At 56.3% G+C, this 19052-nt stretch overlaps 1 protein-coding gene across 1 annotated transcript; it reads left to right on the top strand.

The window, feature by feature from the left end:
- Nucleotides 1-800: 800 nt before the first annotated feature.
- HIP1R (huntingtin interacting protein 1 related) lies at nucleotides 801-18956 on the top strand. Its single transcript, XM_085075464.1, has 32 exons — nucleotides 801-998; nucleotides 6150-6213; nucleotides 6633-6775; nucleotides 7106-7162; nucleotides 7405-7485; nucleotides 7586-7662; nucleotides 7962-8023; nucleotides 9090-9230; nucleotides 9697-9754; nucleotides 9842-9917; nucleotides 10111-10245; nucleotides 10319-10377; nucleotides 10445-10517; nucleotides 10705-10888; nucleotides 10961-11049; nucleotides 11641-11757; nucleotides 12180-12281; nucleotides 12500-12694; nucleotides 12900-13047; nucleotides 13346-13432; nucleotides 13722-13829; nucleotides 14154-14290; nucleotides 14830-14940; nucleotides 15060-15118; nucleotides 15279-15309; nucleotides 15429-15491; nucleotides 15657-15757; nucleotides 16429-16534; nucleotides 17304-17427; nucleotides 17578-17639; nucleotides 17744-17935; nucleotides 18019-18956. The coding sequence occupies exons 1-32, from the start codon at nucleotides 906-908 to the stop codon at nucleotides 18022-18024; spliced, it is 3141 nt and encodes a 1046-aa protein (XP_084931590.1). The 5' UTR covers nucleotides 801-905; the 3' UTR covers nucleotides 18025-18956.
- The last annotated feature ends 96 nt before the right edge of the window (nucleotides 18957-19052 follow it).

The following is a 19052-nucleotide window of genomic DNA, read 5'->3' as shown; positions in this document are numbered from 1 at the left end:
ATGATGGCTTTAAAATCAATATAGAAAAGTGAGCTCAGGCGATGCATCAAGAATCTGCAGAGCCTTAGGATTTTGTGTTGGGGCTGCCCTGGATTTGTGGAATGGGAAGAAGGGGAATAATTGGGTTAATTTATTCAGCATTAAGTGACTTAAAATGCAGCTGTATTATTGACCACACTCTGAGGCTCTTATGGAAACGCTTCAAACTTAGAGCCTTATTTCTGGAAGCAGCTCAAATACTCCAGGGAGCCCTTTGCTATTGTATCCTTGGACTGAATTATTATTTAAAGACAACAAAGCTTCTGTTCAGCCGCGGCCTTTCCGCAGGGTGGGTGCGAGCTCCGCTCTTTGACTTTCCTAACGGGAAGGTGGTGGTGGAGCTCCGGGCCTCGGCATGAGCTTTGCGTGTGTGTGCAGGTGCATTGGGAGAGGGCTGAAGATGGGCACTGAGAAGGGACGGTGCGGGCGGTTCCTGGTGTTCCCTGAGCTGGGGAATCACCTCGGTGCTCGGTGCCCCCCGGGGGCCGCTTAGGGATGTATCCCCTGCCCCGTGTCGCCTCTCCGTGTCCGTGTCCCGTGTCCCGTGTCCCGTGTCCCGTGTCCCGTGTCTCATCTCGGTGTCTGTGTCCCGTGTCCCGTGTCCGTGTCCGTGTGACATCCCGGTGTCCGTGTCCGTGTGGCATCCCGGTGTCCGTGTCGCCCCGGGGGCTGCGCGGTCCCACCTGCCGGCGGGGGGAGCGGCGGTGCAGTTCCGGTCGCGGCCGGCGGGGGCGCGGCGGCGCGCGGCGCAGTGCGCGGCCGGGAGGGGCGGGCGGCGGGCGGCGCCGGTCGCTGCCTGCCCGGAGCGCGGAGCCCCGAGCGCGGAGCGCGGAGCCGGGAGCGCGGAGCCCCGAGCGCGGCCCGCCATGAACAGCATCAAGAGCGTGCCGGCTCGGGTGCTGAGCCGCCGCGGGGGGCACAGCCTGGAGGCGGAGCGGGAGCAGTTCGACAAGAGCCAGGCAAGGGCGGCGGGAGGGGGGGCGGTGCTGCGGGACCGGCCGCGGTTACGGTCCCGGTTCTAGCCCCGGTTCTGCTCCCGGCTCGGGGAGGGGGCGGGCCGGCCCGTTCCGCCGGGCATCGCCTCGGGGCGCGCTGGGCGTGGGGGCTTCTCGGGCGATGGGATGGGACGGGATGGGGGGCGCGGGTCCCCGCCGGGCTCCGGGGAAGCCCCGGTGGGGCATCGCGGCCGCCGTCCCTCTGTCCGTCCCCGTGTCCGCCCGTCCGTCCCCGGTGCCGGAGCGGCGCGCGCTCCCCGCCCCCACCTGCGCCGCCGCTTCCTCCCGCCGCGGCCGCGGGACTGTCCCGCGTGGGCACCCGCCCGTCCCGCCGCCCCCGCCCCGGCACCGCCGCCGAGCCCCCGGTGCGCCGCCGCCCCCGCGGGCAGGAGGGCCCCGCTCCTCCCGGGTGCGCCCCCCCGCACCTCCCGGGCCTTATCGCAGGTAAACACGGCCGGGAGCACACCGGGAAAGTTTTACGGTGTCGGCGGGAGCGCAGCGGGGCCCGGGGGTTCCGGGAATGGGCATCTCCGCATCCCTGCCGGGCTCCGGCCCCAGCCGCACCGAGGGCTGTTTGGCACCGCGGCTGGGTTCCCTCCTGCCCCGCGGCTCTGAGGGTCATCCGCGAGGTGTCTGCACCCACGGAGCGTGGCAGAGTGGAAGGAAGCAAAGCCCAAATGCGTTGGTGCCCCACCGTGTCCGGCTTGGCCGGAGTGTCCGTAGAACTGTGGCCCGCACGGGGCGGGCAATGGTTGGGTACTGATGGGGCTGGCATATGGCTGGTGGGAAACGAAGTACTCAGACGGGATGGGCAAAGGGGTGGACAGAGTGACGGGCTCGCTGCTGCCCCAGCAAAAATAACAGTGCCCTCCCGCAATCCTCCTCTGACCCCTCTGCTTTTGCAAGCTGTGCATTCATCGCAGATGTTTTCCCCTTTGCCCCTTTGCTTTGCTGTTCCTTCCTCAGCCTCTGGGCTGGTTTGGCCCCGGAGAGTGCCAGCGAAGGCAGGTGGGAATTTCAGGCCTCGCAGGGTCACGGTGCTGAGTAGGAAACGGAGCTTGTTGGGTTTGGGGAGCAACACGAGAAAACCGGCAATTCCGGTTCCATCTGGACGCGTCTCCTTCAGTCGTCCCACTGGGCACTGCTGATAAATTATCGCGGCGGGGGCAGCGCTGCCCCGTGTGCCCAAGGGCTGCCCGTGCCGGCCAGGCAGGAGCAGATCCCTCCTCCTTCCCACCCTTCCAGGGCATTTTGGGCTTTTCACTGGGACTTGTGCTCTGGAAATCCACTCAGTCACAGGGATGCTGTGGGCAGAGACATACAGGGCAAAGAGTTTGTTGCTCTCCATTAGAGCTTTTAGCTCTCCAACCCCAGGCTTGCCAGCTGACAGTCACATCCACTGCCCAGAACTGACCTTTTCTCCAGCAACTACTAAAAACTGTCCTGAAGATGCTTTATCCTGATGTGGTTTCTCTAGTGGTGCTTCAGTGAGAGCAGAACTGTTCCGTGTCAGAACGTGGGTATTGATCTTTTTTATTGCCTTTTACCTCTAATTATAGCAGCTGCCGAGCTGGCTGCCAGTCGCCTCTGTGTCACGGGGGTGCTGGTGGCACATCCCCTCCTCACCTCTGTGTCACGGGGGTGCTGGTGGCACATCCCCTCCTCACCTCTGTGTCATGGGGGTGCTGGTGGCACATCCCCTCCTCATCTCTGTGTCATGGGGGTGCTGGTGGCACATCCCCTCCTCACCTCTGTGTCATGGGGGTGCTGGTGGCACATCCCCTCCTCACCTCTGTGTCATGGGGGTGCTGGTGGCACATCCCCTCCTCATCTCTGTGTCATGGGGGTGCTGGTGGCACATCTCCCCCACTGCCCAAGGGTTCTGTTACCACCCTGGAAACCGATGCTGCAGAAATCCAGAGCCCCACCACCTTTTCCTCAGTGAGGGTCTGAGTGATGCCTGTGGCTACAGACAGGGCTTGCTGACCCTGCTGTGATCCCAGGTCCTCGTGGGTGACATGAAGGTCACCTGCTTTCCCTGAAAATGCTTTTCCAGGTCTTGTGTCGGGGTGATGTAGATGTCCCCCGTGGAGCAGCCATGCGTGGGAAGTAGGAAATCACCACCCTGCAGCAGGAGCTCACTCAGCAGCCTGGAAAGAGGAAAACTTGCCCTTTCCTGCTGCCAGTTTTTGCTTTTATCAAACAAAAAGGTTAAAAATCCAGTGAGCCCTGAAACCTGCAGGATTACATTGTGTGTGACTGCCAAGTGGTGTTTTCTTGGTGTAATTTGGGAGCTCTTGAGCAGCCGTTTGTAGCTCAGCTGTTCTGACAGCCCTCGTGCTGCCTGGCCAGGGAGGTTTCCAGCTCCATGTCCTGCTGCCAAAAGATCTCTCCTTGCTGTGGCATCGTGCTGGGACCTGGCATCCACCTGCCAGGTGGGGATTGTGACCCCGTGGGGTGCCGGGGCTCCGGGGAGCCGTGGGCGGGAGGATCAGCCCTAATTAAAAGCAGCCTGGAAAGAAAGGGTGGATGTAAACTGTGCTCCTTCATTTGGGCGCTTTGATCCCAGCTTTAGTCACCGGCTTGGTACGTGCAGGCTGTGAGCAAAGCATTGGGGCTGCACCCCTGTGGGTTCCCACAACCCACAGCCAGGCAGGTTTTGGGGTTGGCCCCTCACCCTGGTGCCTGTCAGGGATGGGGAACAGTCCACAGGTTGCATCACAGTTTTGGCCAGGCAGCTGTAGTGACAACCAGGACCTGCCCATCTCCGGACGTGCCAGTGGTGTCCCAAGAGGTTGGGTCAAAGGTGAATCTCCCCATTTCAGAGCCAGTGCACCACAGCCCAACTTTGCCAGGCAGTCAGCAGGGACATCCTGATGGCACTCATGTCCCAGGCTGCAGCATCACCCCATGCCCATCCCTGGTCCCACTATCCCATTTTCCTGGATCTCCTGGCCAGCCTGATGTTTGGAGGCAGTGAAAGCTCACCTGAGCCAGCAGTCCTGAGGGATTGGCATTGGTTCTGTGTCACCATGGTTTATTTGGGACCACGCTGGACACAGTGTCCCATGGTGGTGCTGTGGGTGGGCTGGGGCTGCCCCTGCATGGGTCCAGTCCTTGTGGTGGACATAAAACAGCTCAGTCAAACCTCTGCACTGGATCACCAAGGATGAGACCAACCTCTCCAGCAGCTCCTGGGCTGAATTTTGGCTGGTCAGGCAAACAGTGAGACTAAGGGCAATAAATGCAATAAAACCACTAATGCCAATAGGAATTACAGCTCTGTTTTGGTCCCAGCCAACAGAGCAGCTGAGGTGCTGTCCCTGGATATAGGGGACAACATTTCCTTTTTTAGGGGTCTGCCTTCATCTCACACTTTGACCCCTCTGGCTGTGCCTCTTCCTGCCCCTGTGGGGCTTGGGTTCCACGGATGGGCTGGGATGAGCATGTCTTAGGGCAGGCAGCAAAACTCCAGGTTTGGAAAATGTATCTTCCCCACTCCCCCTGTGTAAAACACCTCAGTAAAGATACAGTAACTCCTTCAGCAGCTCTTCACTGCAAGATTTCCAAACCTCGCCTCGCTTTGGTTGCTCCCTGGTCTGTGCTAAGCCTTCCTTTCTGTCACCATCCCGTCCCTTTGGTGTCAGCCTGGGAGGTGCTGGCACTCCCGAGGACCTGTGGCACATCTCTCCGGCCAAGCTGCCATCGAGGGCAGCAGCCTCTGCCAGCTCCAGGCTGTTGGGTGGCTTTGAAGGCACTCGGGGAGAGGCAGCTGTGCTGCAAGTGCCTGTTCCCGGGCACTCCAGGCTCGTTAACCTTTGGGGATAAGAGGATTACAGCAAGTCACCGGCTTAGCTCCGCTGCTGCTTTACGGCCCCACATGGCAGGGTAACACCGGGGCTCTCCCGGGGCGGGAAAGGCAAAGCCATTCCCCTCTCCCCAGCAGCTGGGCTTATCAGCTTTGGGACAGGTTCACTCTTTGGGATGATTCACAGTGCTTTTGTCGCTGTCGTGGCCAGTTCGTGGGCAGCTGTTCTGGACTTTTGGGGTGGATTTGGTGCGTGGACACCTTTGGCATTGCTCTTTCAGCGTTGGGTTCCTGCTGCATAAGTCAGGAGCACTTGATAACTCGGCGTCAGGTTCCTCCTCCTCCTCCTCCTCCTCCTCCTCCTCCAGGAATGCACCTCATTTCGGAGGCGTACCTGGACAAGCAGCCACGTGGAAGCAGGTGCTTTCCTGGGCAGGTAGATCGGATTTTTATAAGGCTTTAGGGCTGTGGAGCTGCAGGGAGGGACCGAGTTTCTCTTCCGGCACAAGTGCTGGCAGCAGGGCTGCTTCCTGCCTTTCCAGCTGGGACCTTTTTCCTCTGCTGGTGACAGAGGGCTCATGGACACAGGCACAGCTCCTGCGAGGGTGAAGCAGCTCAGTTGAGTCTGGTGAGGAGGAGGAAGTTCCTCATCAAAACAGCTACTCGGTTTTACATCCCATTGACACGTGAGAAACGCACCCGACCCCTGTCTGGGCTCATCTTTTGGAACAAACTCATAATTCAAAGTGTGCTGTGATCAAACACATCAAAATATAGATAATCCTCCTCTGCTAATCACATTGCTCTGGATTTTTGCTCCATCAAGTTGGGCATTGAGGCTGCCACTCCCTCCTTGCTTGGGGGCTGCATTTCCCCACGTGCTGTTTGCGCGCAGCAGCATCCTCAAAGAACCCAAACCACTCCCCCATGGTTCAAAAGCTCCTTGTGATTACACAAACAACCCTGGAATTTGGCATCTCACTGTTGTGCTTTAATGTTCCCCAGGCACAGTGCTGAGTTCAGGCTGCAAAAATGCAAAAATTGGTTTCCTGGGACAGGGACAGCCGGGAGCACTGGCGGTAGTGGTCAGATTCTGGCAGATCCTGCTGGGGATGGGGGATTTAATGGATGCTTTTTTTCGTGGATAAAAAGGCCTATTCTGATGTGTTACGAATTACTTTGAGGTGACAAATGTGTTCTAAAAGTCAGGGTATTCCCCAAAAGCACCAGCACTGCACTTCAGGGTGTCGGGGTAGCCATGGGGGTCACACCATGTCTGACAGCCTCTCTCTCCCTTCCTCTTGCAGGCCATCAGCATCAGCAAAGCCATAAACACACAGGAAGCACCAGTGAAGGAGAAACATGCCCGCCGTATCCTTTCCCTTGGAAGGGATAGCCAGGACAGCACGGAGGAGTTTGGGCTGTGGGGGTGTCACCTATGATGCTGGAGCCACAGGAGATCTGGGAGACAGAGAGATCAATCCATGCAGAGCTTGGTTGGGTGGTGGCATCACGTAGGTTCATCCATCAGGGAGAAGGCAGACAAGAGCAGTGCAGTAAAATTGCATTTCTTTGGCAGCAAAATGCAGAGGGCCCTGGTGTGCCCCTGGCAGGGGGAGGTGCACCCAAAAATGATGCATGAGGGTTTATCTGGGGGTGCAGCACCGTGCTGGTGATCTCTGTGCTCACAAGGCACCCAGAGTGTGTCCCTTTTCCAATGAAAGTGGAACAAGAAGTGTCCCCAGCCCAGCCTGCCCCTGCTCCATGTGTATCCTTGACTGCCCTGGAAGGGATCATCCTGGGCACACACCACGAGAAGGGAGCGTTCACCTTCTGGTCCTATGCCATCGGGCTGCCCCTGCCCAGCAGTGCCATCCTCAGCTGGAAGTTCTGCCATGTCCTGCACAAGGTCCTGCGCGATGGCCACCCCAACGTGAGTGTCCCTTCTGGAATGTCCCTCCTGCTTCACTGCCAGGGGGAAATTTTTGGCTCTTGCCAACATCACTCTGCACAGAGGGTGGGTTCCCTTCCCTGCCCCATATGCCATTCCTAGGCTGCAGGGCTGTGGGGATCTGTTGTCTTGCATCTTTGAAACTTCTCCATGCAAAGCCCCAACCTTTGGGTGCCACTGAAAGGCTGGAACTTCTCCCAGAGCTGGAGTGGTGTAAGGGGCTGGATCCTGCCTCTTCCTCAGTATCAGGGCAGGCAGGCAAGCACTCGTGCCAGCCACACTCTATCACATCCCTCCTTTTTTTGTCCCCAGGTCCTCCAGGACTGCCAGAGGTACCGCAGCAACATCCGAGAGACAGGGGACCTGTGGGTGAGTGGGGCAGAGTGGAGGTTTGTGCCTCCTGGGGGGTTTGGAGGTTGATGCTGAGGAACACAGTGGGCACAGAGAGGGTAGAGCACTGCCTGGAATAACCTGCTGTCTCTGCTCCCTTTGGGTGATGGTTGTGTCTGTGGTGGAGTCACAGGGCTGATGCAGATTCCCTGGCTGGTGTGGGATCTGCTGGATTTGGCCACATTGCTGGATCCCCCATGTCTCCCCTTGTGTCTCCACAGGGCCATTTGCACGACAGGTATGGGCAGCTGGTGAGCATCTATACACGGCTCCTCCTCACCAAGATCTCCTTCCATGTCAAGGTGAGACCCTCTGCCACCCCAGCACCACTGGAACGAGGGGATATTCCCACCAGCAGGAGCATTAGCAGCGACTGATGGCTTTTTCCTTCCTTTTCCAAAGCATCCTGAGTTCCCCCCGGGCCTTGAAGTGTCGGATGAGGTGCTGGAAAAGACTGCAGGGACAGATGTGAACAACATGTGAGTGTCCTGGCAGGGCCTGGAGCGTGGTCACCAGCTCTGTGACACCCTGCTGGCAGTGTCCTGCCACGGAAACCACTCCAGAATGGGGCAGCCACCAGGGTTTTGTGAATTGTTTGGATGGTGCCAGATTCCTCCTGCTCCCACAGAGCACTGTGGGGTGTAAATTCAGGGAGAAAAAGCCCTAAATTCTTGTCAGTTGGAGCCCTTTGCCTTCATGAGGACTGTCAATGAACACAAGCAGCTGGAGCAAAGATGTCTCTGGTGTCAAGTGATGGAGTTTTGGTTTGTTTTGGCAGCTTCCAGCTGACGGTCGAGCTGTTTGACTACCTGGACTGCGAGCTGAAGCTGTCGGAGTCAGGTGAGGAGGCGGCAGGGGCAGGTCCCTCCCTCCCTCCCGCTCGCCCCGGGGCTCTTGAGCAATAGTTTCGCTCTTTGGTCGGGAATGAAGTTCCGGGAGGCTGAGGTTGGAGGCTCAGGTCCCTCCTCCTCCTCCCATGGGGTTTCTGAGGTTGTTTCTCAGCTGGATTCCCCTGTTGAAGCTCTGTAGAGGTAGTTGTAGAAAATATTTAGGGAATGTGGCTGCTTTGAGCCCACCTGAGTGAGGCAGAGAGTTGTTTTCAGAGCTGCTCTGAAATACATTTTCATTTCTTCTTTGTACAACCACATTAATCATATGCATTATACAAATCCTTTCTGTCCCCCTGCAGCAGAGGATGGGGCTATACTTCTTTTTAAAGACTCATTTCCCCTCACTGAAATGCCTCCAGGGAGGGCTGGAGGCCCCTGCTCGTGTCTCTCACCTCCTCAGGAATTTTTAGATGGCTTAGAGAGGTGGCAGATTCTTCCTCTGTCGAGAGTCAAGAGCACGGAGCTGCCCTGGAAAACAGGGCACAGCGGGAGAGACCGTGCTCCCGGCTCCCGACAGCCTCCTGCTTCTCCTCCTGACCCAGTTATACAGAGAATTTATATTCATAAATACTTTAAAGCTGAGCGGGGAAGAAGCCAGGGTGGATATGCTGCCTGGATCCCTGCCAAGGGAAGGGATCTGTTTCCGAGCAGGGGCAGGCGAGGCTGTGGTGCCGGCAGGCTTGTCCCCTGCCCTGGGATCCTCTCCCAGATCCTTGCATGATTAAATAGAATGGAGCAAAACCTCTCACTTTCCCCAGCTGTGTTGTGCAGCAGCAGCTCGAGGGCAGCAATCTGGGGTTCGGTCTCTCCTTTTTGGGGTCAGGGTATCCAGGGCAGAGTTGAGCACTCCTTCCCTCTGCCAGTGTAATCCCTTTGGGTGTTTTTGCTGCTCGGAGCAGGGCTGTCTCTGCTCAGGGCAGCAGCCCTGGCATTTCCCCGTGCCCCACATCCACCGTGGTTAATGATCAAGCGGCGTTCCGGGCACGGGCAGCTCTGCAAACACAGCACCCCCTCAGTTTTCAGGCAGCTCAACACCTCCATGGCTGTGTCGCAGATGTCGGCGGTGCAGTGCCGCCTGGCCCCCCTCATCCAGGTCATCCAGGACTGCAGCCACCTCTACCACTACTCCGTCAAGTTAATGTTCAAGCTGCACTCCTGTGAGTTCTGGGGCTGTGCTCTGTGCTGGTGTTTTCCCAGGGTGGGCTTTGCTCTTGGGGATGAGGCTGGTGTGGATTGAGGCATCCATTGCCATGTCCCTGTATCCCCACTGGGCTCTAGGGGCTGCTCCATCCCTCATAGGTATTCCAGATAAAGGAATTAGAGGGACTTGGCCTTGATTAATTCAAACCCACGTGCCTTGGCCTGCCAGCCCCCTGCATGGGATCCCTGGGCAGTGCAGTGCCAGTGGCCTTGCGTGGGTATTTTGGAGTTCCCACACCCACATCTCCCTGTGCTGCATCCCTGGTCCCTATGCCGGGGATGGGAACACCCCACTCCCATCCTGACTCCTCTCATCCTGCTCCCACCTGGCTTTTACCCCACTGGCTTTTTGGAGAGGAGGGGTTTGGGTGCAGGTGAACACATGCAGCCCCAGATCAGTCACACATGTCCCCTCTCACCCAGGTCTGCCAGCTGACACCCTGCAGGGTCACCGGGACCGCTTCCACGAGCAGTTCCGCAGGTAACCAGGGCCCAGGTGGGGTCGTGGGGTCCCCTCCCTCCTGCCAAACCCCCTCTCATCTCCCCTTTGTCTTTCCCTCCCCTCTAGCCTCAAAAACTTCTTTAAGAAGGCATCTGACATGCTGTATTTCAAGCGGCTCATTCAGATCCCTCGCCTGCCGGAGGTATGGCAGGATTTGGTGTGCTGCTCTGGAGAGCTTGTGGGTGACCCCATGGATGGGTTTGGGGTCTGGGGACTCTGCAGAGGGACCCTCTGGCCCTGTCAGCAGCACAGGGTTGGCTGCCTCCCTTCCCTTGGCACTCTGCTGTGGTTCCTGAACCCCATGGCAAGGCTGCAAAGACTCCCTGTCCCTACAGAGCCCCCCAAACTTCCTGCGGGCATCCGCGCTGGCCGAGCACGTGAAGCCAGTGGTCGTCATCCCCGAGGAAGCCCCCGAGGATGAGGAGCCAGAGAACCTCATTGAGATCAGCACGACTTCCACAGAGCCTCAGGTGGGGGCTCAAGGCTGGGATGGGGTCAGGCTCCTGTGTCCTGGCTCAGCTCAGCACCCTCTGTCCTCCCCAGATCACGTCGGATCTGTTTGAGCAAACCTTCGGGCCACCCAACGGCGTTTGGGATGACAGGTATGGCAGGGTGACAGCAGGGCCGAGTGGCTGCTGCTGCATGGGACCAACCTGCCTTTCTCCACAGGGATGCACAGATTGAGAGCCTGAAGAAGGAGGTGGACACGCTCCGTGCAGAGATGGAGAAGATCAAGCTGGAGGTAAAGCCTGGCCGGGGAGCAGCTGGTGTGGGAGAACGGGGTGGGTTTTGGTGCTGTGGTGTGGAAACCCTGGAGGGTGCAGCAAGAGCAGGGTCCTGGTGTCCAGTGCTTTGCCCAAATTGCAGCAGGGCAGCTGGATAGGTGCACTGGGGAGAGCAGAGCCCCAGTGCCTGGTGATTCCCCACAGGCACAGCGCTACATCACCCAGCTCAAGGCACAGGTGAACAGCCTGGAGGGAGAAGTGGAGGAGCAGCGCAAGCAGAAGCAGAAGGCACTGGTGGACAACGAGCAGCTGCGGGACGAGCTGGAGAGGCTGCAGAGGGTGAAGCAGGACAGTGACAGGTCACAGCGACTCTGTGCTGAGGCTGAAAGTAGGTGTCCTTTGGTGCCCAGGGGTTTGGGATGCTCTGGCTGCAGCCACTGAGGGTTTCTCACCCCTGCAGAGAAGGCCAATGCCACCGAGATCCGCTACACGAAGCTGAAGGAGAAGCACAGTGAGCTCATCAACACCCACGCTGAGCTCCTGAGGAAGGTAACACTGCTGCCTGTGCAGGCAGGGACTGACATTGTCCTGGCATTAAATCCCTCAGGTTTGGGGTTGGGGTATCCAGGGCAGAGCTGGACACTTTTTCTCTCTTCTAGCATGGTCTCTTTGGGTGTTTTTGTTGCTGTTTTGGGGTTGTTTGATCTGTTTCTGCTGGTTTTTGTGGCTGATGTAGCTGGTGGGATATCACTTGTACCAGCAGACATGGGATGCTAGGCTCTAATGCTGGCTCTCAAGGGATATGCTGGTGATGGAGATCCTATATCCCTATATAGTTGTACCACTCACCTGTTTTGGGTTTTGCTTTGGGTGTTTTGGTCTTGCTTTTGTCCCTTTGTCCCTCTGCCATCACCGGTGTGGCTCATGCCTGCCCAGTCCCCCTGTATTGGTCCCATCACCCTCTGAGCACCAGGCAGGGGGCAGCCCTTGAATCCATGTCCACTGGCAGCCAGCATTTTGAAAGCTGTGAGAAAGGCATCTTGGAACTATCCCCTGAGCCAGAATTTGGTTGGAATGAGTGTGGGGATGGTGAGGGTCCCAACTCAGGGCACCAGGTGAGCCCTGTGTGTCCCCCCACAGAATGCAGATACTGCCAAGCAGCTGACGGTCACACAGCAGAGCCAGGAGGAGGTGGCACGTGTCAAGGAGCAGCTGGCATTTCAGGTGGAGCAGGTCAAGCGAGAGGCTGAGATGAAGGTGAGCTGCAGATCCTTCCCTGCCAGCACTGAGCCCTTCCCAGCCTGAGAAACACAGAGTGCAGGGGAAAGGGGTGATTGTTGATGCCAGTCTCTGACCCAGGGAAGAGTTGCCCTGGCTCTTCAGGAAGGTGTTAATATAGTCTTCATTCCCTCTTGCCCAAATCTGTCTTTTCTTCCCTCAAAGAAAATGCCACAATGCAAATTGATGGCTTTCAGTGCTTTCATTCTCTGGCACTCAAGCTGGAGGCTGCTCCCAAAATTCATGGCATTGGAAAAGGAGCCCTTCCAGGAGACACCCCCTGCCCAAGACCCCAAAACCCCCTCCCTGCAAAACATGTCTGGGTTCATTCCCTCCATCCTGCTGTGTGCTGGTGCTGAGTGGGGCCGTGGCTGAGCCCTGGGCACGCTGTGTGGTTGCAGCTGGAGGACCAGAGCGTGCAGATGGAGCAGCTGAGGCAGGAGCTGGATGCCCGTCGGGATGAGCTGGAGCAGGCGCAGCTCTCGCTCAGCCACGCCAAGCAGGTATGGGGTTTGGGGGCAGCAAGAGCCCAGGGCCTCTCAAACCTTGTCAGAGGTGATGGAGCTGTCACCACTGCTGAACCTGAGCTTCACCAGCAGCCTGAGGAGCTGTCACAGCCCATCAGTGTCACGAGTTGGGCATGGCCAAAGCTCCCTGACATGTGTGTTGGGCTCACAGCAGTGACAGGGGGGTGACAGGGTATCCTGGCCCTCCATGGCAGGCAGGTGTGGAGCTCAGTGCCCAGGTGGATGCTCTGCATGCCGAGAAGGAGGTGCTGAGGCGGTCGGTGAGCGAGAAGGAGTGTGAGCTGCTGTCCACACGTGGCCTCATCGAGGAGAAGGAGCTGCAGCTGAGCCAGGAGGCTGACAGGGCCACAAGGGAGATCCGAGAGCTCCAGGGCAGGCTCCTGGAGAAGGTACAGTGCTGTGTGAGGAGCCCACAGCCCCTCTGCTCACCGGGGTGAGAGGGCTGGTGGGATGCTGGCTGATGGACTGGTGGGATATTGCTTATACCCCACCAGTGCTTGGGTATAATCCTGTAAAGGGGCTCTCAGGGGATATGCTGGTGATGGGGATCCTGTGTTGTAATTGTGCCACTCACCTGTTCCTCCTGCCTCACAGAGCAACCAGGAGCAGAGCCTGCAGCAGAAGCTGCTGGAGGACCAGTTTGGTGTCCTGCAGGAGACAGTGAGGGAAGCCCAGGACATCCTCCGTGATGCCATGGCCAAGCTGGATGACCCCCTGCACCTGCGCTGCACCAGCTCCCCAGGTGTGTCCTGCACTGTGCCCTCTCCCTCCTGGATCTCAGGATCTCCCATGGAGATCTCCATGGATCCATGGAAATGCCTGGATCTCCCATGGCATTTTTTCCATCATGCCCAACATCGTCAAGGGTCAGACTTCCAGGACAGATTTTTAGCTCTCACATCCAGCACTGTTTTGCTCAGATTTTAGTGCTGTTCCCCGGCCAGGGATACATTTCCATTCAGTGTTGCCTCATGCAGTCAGCACTGGTGCAGACACTGGCCATGCTAACAAAGTAACTGTTAGATTTTAATTCCTTGCAGATTACCTGCTGAGCCGGGCGCAGGCAGCGCTGGAGTCCACGGATGCCCTGGAGAAGGGGCACGCGCAGTACGTGGCCTCCATGGCAGGTACCTGGGGCTGGGATTGGTGGCATTGCTCCCAGCTTGCTCTCTTTCCATCCATCCAGCAGCTCCTGGCTGCCCCGGGGCCATCAGCAAGTGGCAATGCCCTGGTGACAGAGGGACACGGATGGGCTTGGGGGGTTCCCGTGTGCTCGTTCAAGCTGGAGGGGTCAATCCCAACATCTCTGAGTCTTGTACTGATCCTGGAGTGCCTTTGAGGATGGGCTGCAGCCCCCAGGAGCTGGCAGGGGGTGCCCTGGGCTGGCAGCTCCTGACCCTGTGCTGTCTTTGGCAGATGCTGCAGGGCTGGTGGGGGCTCTGGCCCTCTTTGCACACCTGATGGCTGACACCATCGTCAATGGCAGTGCCACATCCCACCTGGCCCCCACAGACCATGCTGACCGTGAGTGCAGGGGGTGCTGGGGGGAATTCTTCCTCATGGGGCTGTTTTTTTAGGGAGGCCATGCCAAAGTCCCCTCTGCCAGGGACAGATTTTACCGAGGACAGCACATTCCCCATGCTCCCTGACATTCCCTGCCCTCTAGTGCCCCTTCCTGGGCTGGGAATATCACATTGCTCCTGGAAAATCATTTGTAATCTTCTAGAAGAAATGTGCTGAATGCTGCTGGTGGTCAGCTGTGGATGAGGGGAGGAGGAAGAGGAGGGTGGCAGGGCTGGCATGAAGGGCCCCAGTGAGGGGTCTGGCACCAATCTGTGCTCTCTGCAGGGCTGACGGAGACGTGCCGGGAGTGTGGCCAGCGGAGCCTGGAGTACCTGGATGAGCTGAAGGACAGGCAGAGGCTGGGCTGTGCCGAGCTGGGGGAAGTGAGGCGAGCACTGCGAGGAGTCCTGCAGCTGGCCCAGGTAGGAGATGGAGCCCAGCACAGCCACCTTCCCACTCGTGGCTGCCATGAGGGTTTGTCCTCCATACCCACAAGTTGTGGTGCTTTTCTTGAGCCATCTCAGCTTCTGAGCACTGAGACCCTTCCTGGTGGTGCACAGAGCTGGTCATCCTCAAATCAGCTGAAGTCTTTCAGCCCAGTAACCCCTGGGGGATGAAACTTCCCAGCTTTCAGATATTTCTGGTCATGAAGCACCTATTAGTCTTTTCCTTCACACCACTGTTCAGCTCTCCAGAGCCCTCTGGAGCAGAAACTGCTCCTGTGATGGAGTTTTGTCACCTTGGTTCGGGGCATTTCTTACCTCTGAGGTCCCTGTGCCATGTTTGCTGTGAGTTGGTGGCACCTTTGCCTTCACCTTTGCAGAATGCTGCTCCTGCAGCTTTAATTATTTAGTGAGGGGAGGAAAGGAATCAGATGCCTTGGTTTGTAGTTATTCCTTATAAATATTCCCTTTTGTCCCTCTGCCTAAAACCTCCTTGTACCTGCTGCCTCCCCTGGCAGGAGCTGAGACCCAAGAGCTTGGACATTAAGCAGGAGGAGCTGGGGGACATGGTTGAGAAGGAGATGGCTTCCACCTCAGAGGCGATTGAGGATGCTGTCAGGAGGATAGAGGTGAGGCAGAGCTGCAGGATGGGTCATTCTGGAGCCTTGGGGCAGCAGGGTGGCCTTCACTCCTCCACCCTTCTCGCCCCAATGTGGCATCCAGCCCTTCCTCTTGTGTTTCCCAACAGGAGATGATGAGCCAGGCTAGGAGTGAGAGCTCTGGGGTTAAGCTGGAAGTGAACGAACGGTGAGTTTTGGGGAGGAACGTGTGACAGGTTTGTCCCCCATGCCCTGCTGGGGTGTGCTCTGCTCCAAAACAGGCTGGCTGGTCTCAAAAAAAGGCCCATTTTCTGAGGCCAAAGCCTACTTTCCTGGATGCTGAATGCTTTTCTCTTGTTTCCCTCCAGGATTCTGAACTCCTGCACAGATCTAATGAAGGTCAGTGCCACAGAAACCTGTCTGGGGTACAGAGAACTGTAACCTCCCACCATCAGCAGCATCAATCCTCCTCTGTAAGATCCCCATCAAACCCCAAAATCTGTTTTCCTCTATTCCAGGCTATTAGACTTCTTGTAACAACATCTACGAACCTACAGAAGGAGATAGTAGAAAGTGGCCGGGTAAGTCGTCCCTCACTCTTACACAAAAATGCTGTCATTCCCTTGATTTATGGCTTTATGTATGAATTTACATATTGTTACACTTTAGATGGATATTTTACATGGATTTATATGTTGTATATTAGACAGAAGTTAATACAGGCCATAATATTCTCGTAACAACAGGGGGCAGCAACAACTCAGGAGTTTTACGCCAAGAACTCACGCTGGACAGAAGGGCTGATTTCTGCCTCCAAGGCCGTGGGCTGGGGAGCCACACAGCTCGTGTGAGTACAACCAGGAGCTTCCTCTGGGACACAGCTCCATGTGCTGCTCCCAGGGAAGCTCATGCTTCCCTGTCACCCAATAATCCCAAGTGTCACACTGATTAGCCATCATGGAGCACCACTGCTAATTCTTTGTGGAGCATCATTGCTGGCTCTTTATGGAGATCTTTGCTGACTTTTTATGGACCCTCAGTTTGGCTCATTGCTAATTCCATATAGAGCATTGTAGCCCAGATCCCAACTAGGGATGGCTGTTCCTCCCTGTCTGCAAAGTGTGAAATCAAATCCCCCATATCCTGGTTCCTGCTCAGATGCTTGTAGATGGGATGGTTGGGATTGGGGCAGGGTGATCCCTGTGCCAGTGCAGGAAGTGTGTGTGGGGAGGTCTTTTGGGCAAAGCTTTAAAAATCTTATCCATTATGAAAAAATCCTGCCTCTGTCCAAAACGCTCAGATCACAGCTTGGACTGATTGCTTTGTAAATGAGCTTTAATAACAGTTGGATCAAAGATCTTAGAGGTCTTTGCCAACTTTAACAATTCCATGATTCTGTAATTACGAAGCTGCTGGATCCAGCTGCTGATTTCTGAGGGTATTAGCAGGAGATAAATAATCTGCACTTGCTCTGTCGTGCAGAGTCTAACACATTCTCCCTTCCAACCCCCAATGCAGGGAATCTGCAGACAGGGTTGTCCTGCACACAGGGAAATATGAGGAACTGATCGTCTGCTCCCATGAAATCGCTGCCAGCACAGCCCAGCTGGTGGCTGCCTCCAAGGTGGGTGTCCCAGCAGGATCCTCAGGGTGTCACCTCAAGCTGTAGGTCATTCTGTCCCACAGTGTGCCCAGAGATGTGTGGCCATCCTGTCTCACAATCCTGCAGCCTCCCAGAGCAGGGAAGCTCATGCTATTTTCCAATTAATTTAATCCCTGTGTCTTCACCTGCATTAATATTCCCACACCTGAGGCTTGCCTTGGAAATGAAGATGTGTAGAACCTCCTGTCTTCCTCCTGTCAAGCTGGTTATGTAAAGAAAATGTTAATAATGAACGAGAATCCAAAAAAGCAGCTGCAGGAGCTGGAATTGGGGATGATGGATTTTGGTCCTTGCCACCTTTCCTGCTGGTGTGGGTGGAGGTGAGGGGTGGAGTTTTCAGTGAGCACACAGGGATGCAGGTGTGGTGGGAGGGGGATCCATGCAGATTTTTACAGCAGATGGGTTTGAAATTAAGAGCCCAGTTAAGAAACCAGAGCTGTGTCTTCACTAAGTGCTCAGCACAGGTGGGAGCAGAGCTGGGTTGGTGCCCTGGGGCTGAAGGGCTTTGCAGGGATCACCTTGTCTGGCCATGATGGGATCACTGAGGATAAACCTTCCCATCCATCCATCCATCCATCCATCCATCCATCCATCCATCCATCCATCCTTTCCACTCCCAGGTTTTTATGCCCAAAAGCTCTTTGCCTCTCTCTGGGGCTCCCTGGAGCTGTTGAGCACCTCCTGGGTGGGTCATGGTGGTTACCCACAGCCATCCCCGTGCTTGTTGCAGGTGAAAGCAGAGAAGAGCAGCAGGAACCTGGCCAGGCTCCAGGAGTGCTCACGCAACGTCAACGAGATGGCAGCAAATGTGGTGGCTTCCACCAAGTCAGGGCAAGAGCAGATTGAGGAGAAAGGTGAGTTTTTTTGCAAGGAAAAGACAGAAAAACCCACCCCACATCCCTTCTGGCCTGGGGAACACCCCGAGGTGTTTGTCCAGCTCTGCTTTGGTGTGTGAGTGTCCTCTGTGAGGGTGCAATCAGCAGGAGCCCTGCTTTTCTCCACAGACACCATGGACTTCTCGGGCATGTCCCTCATCAAGCTGAAGAAGGAAGAGATGGAAACACAGGTACATCCCTGAGGTGGATTCAGTGTGGCTGCAGACAGACCCAGACCCACACAGGGGGGTCTCTGTGCCCCCAGCACAGATTCCAGGGTGGTTTTTTGGCACAGGTGAAGGTGCTGGAGCTGGAGAAGCGGCTGGAGGGCGAGCGGGTGCGGCTGGGCGAGCTGAGGAAGCAGCACTACGTCCTGGCTGGAGGCTGCGGCGACTCTCCAGAGGACGGGGAGACCAAACCAGCGCCAGCACCGCGACGAGGCATCCTCAAGAAACCTCCTATTGCCCAGAAACCCGGCCTAGGGGAGGTGGGTTCTGGCTGGGGGCTGTGACCCGGGCAGGGTGGGTGTTCTTGGCTCGAGTGCTGACCTTTGTCCCCTTCTCGTTGCAGCCCTAGCGGAGCTGGGTACAGGGAGTGTCCGGCGGGGCTGGCGGGAGCTCCTCACATCGCGTTGCCTTCGCGCTGCTGTGCCTTCACGCTCGGGGTCTCCTCACTGCCCGGCCTGGAACAAATCCCCAACTGGATGTTTTTTAAGGGATATATTTTATTTTTTGTTTTCCTTTTTTCTTAACTGTAGCGTGGGGCTCCTGCGCTCCCCAGGCAGCGCTGAGTGCTCTCCTCCTTCTTCTCCTCTTCCTTCTCCTTCTTCTCTTCTTCCTCCTTATCCTCTTCCTTCTTCCTCTCTTCCTCCTCTTTTTCCTCCTCCTCCTCGCCTGCCTACCGGCTCTCCCGGTTTAATTTAATTTGGGGTTGGTTTGGGTTAATTTTTTGGGGGTTTTTTTTTAAGGACTTTATCAGCACTAGAAGTTTTCAGTAAATGTAGCTCTACTGTACTGCTCAGACCCTTTCCAAGAACTGTGAACTGGTTTTACAGTAGGAAACTGGTGGGCTTTTCTTGCAACCATTTTTTAAAATCCCCCTTTTTCCAGCCTGAGGAATATTTGACTTCATGTTGGCGTGGGATCAGCCCTCAGCAGGAAGGGAAATGTTCACCTTCCCCAGCGCACAGAGCAGGGCTTTTGTAAGGGAAAAGCAGTTACTGACACACACTGGCAATAAGGATACAAACTTTTTTTTTTTTCCCTTTTCTATTTTTTATTACTACAGCAATGTCAAGGGATCAGTTGCGTTATGTTTTATATTTAAGATAATTAGCAGAATTAAATCTAACCGTGGCCTACGGGAGCTGGGGGCTAGAGAAGTCTGCAGCAATAAGGAATTACTGATGTGGAGAGATGCGGGGGCAGAATCAAAATCCTGTCAGCTGTGTCTTCCCTTGGAGCAACTACCAGGATGTAGATTATTAAAGGAGCAATATTTAAAAGGTATTTGTGTTGCTTTGTTGTTGGGGAGGGGGTTGATGACAGGGGGTCTGTGGATTGCAGCAAACTGGCCCTGAGCTGTGGGGTAGAGAGGCAGTAAAT

The sequence above is a fragment of the Lichenostomus cassidix genome, chromosome 15 (genome assembly GCF_008360975.1).
Source record: "Lichenostomus cassidix isolate B80296 chromosome 15, HeHo_3.0, whole genome shotgun sequence".
Classification (NCBI taxonomy): Eukaryota; Metazoa; Chordata; class Aves; order Passeriformes; family Meliphagidae; genus Lichenostomus; species Lichenostomus cassidix.
This window is presented reverse-complemented; position numbering and strand designations above follow the sequence as displayed.

What these genes read in the sequence shown, in the direction of transcription:
- HIP1R (XM_085075464.1), top strand. Translation starts at nt 906, where the DNA reads ATGAACAGCATCAAGAGCGTGCCGGCTCGGGTGCTGAGCCGCCGCGGG. An exon ending in CGCTCAGCCACGCCAAGCAG is followed by an intron (nt 12,282 to 12,499) that starts GTATGGGGTTTG and finishes CCTCCATGGCAG; the next exon opens with GCAGGTGTGGAGCTCAGTGC. An exon ending in AAGCTGGAAGTGAACGAACG is followed by an intron (nt 15,119 to 15,278) that starts GTGAGTTTTGGG and finishes GTTTCCCTCCAG; the next exon opens with GATTCTGAACTCCTGCACAG.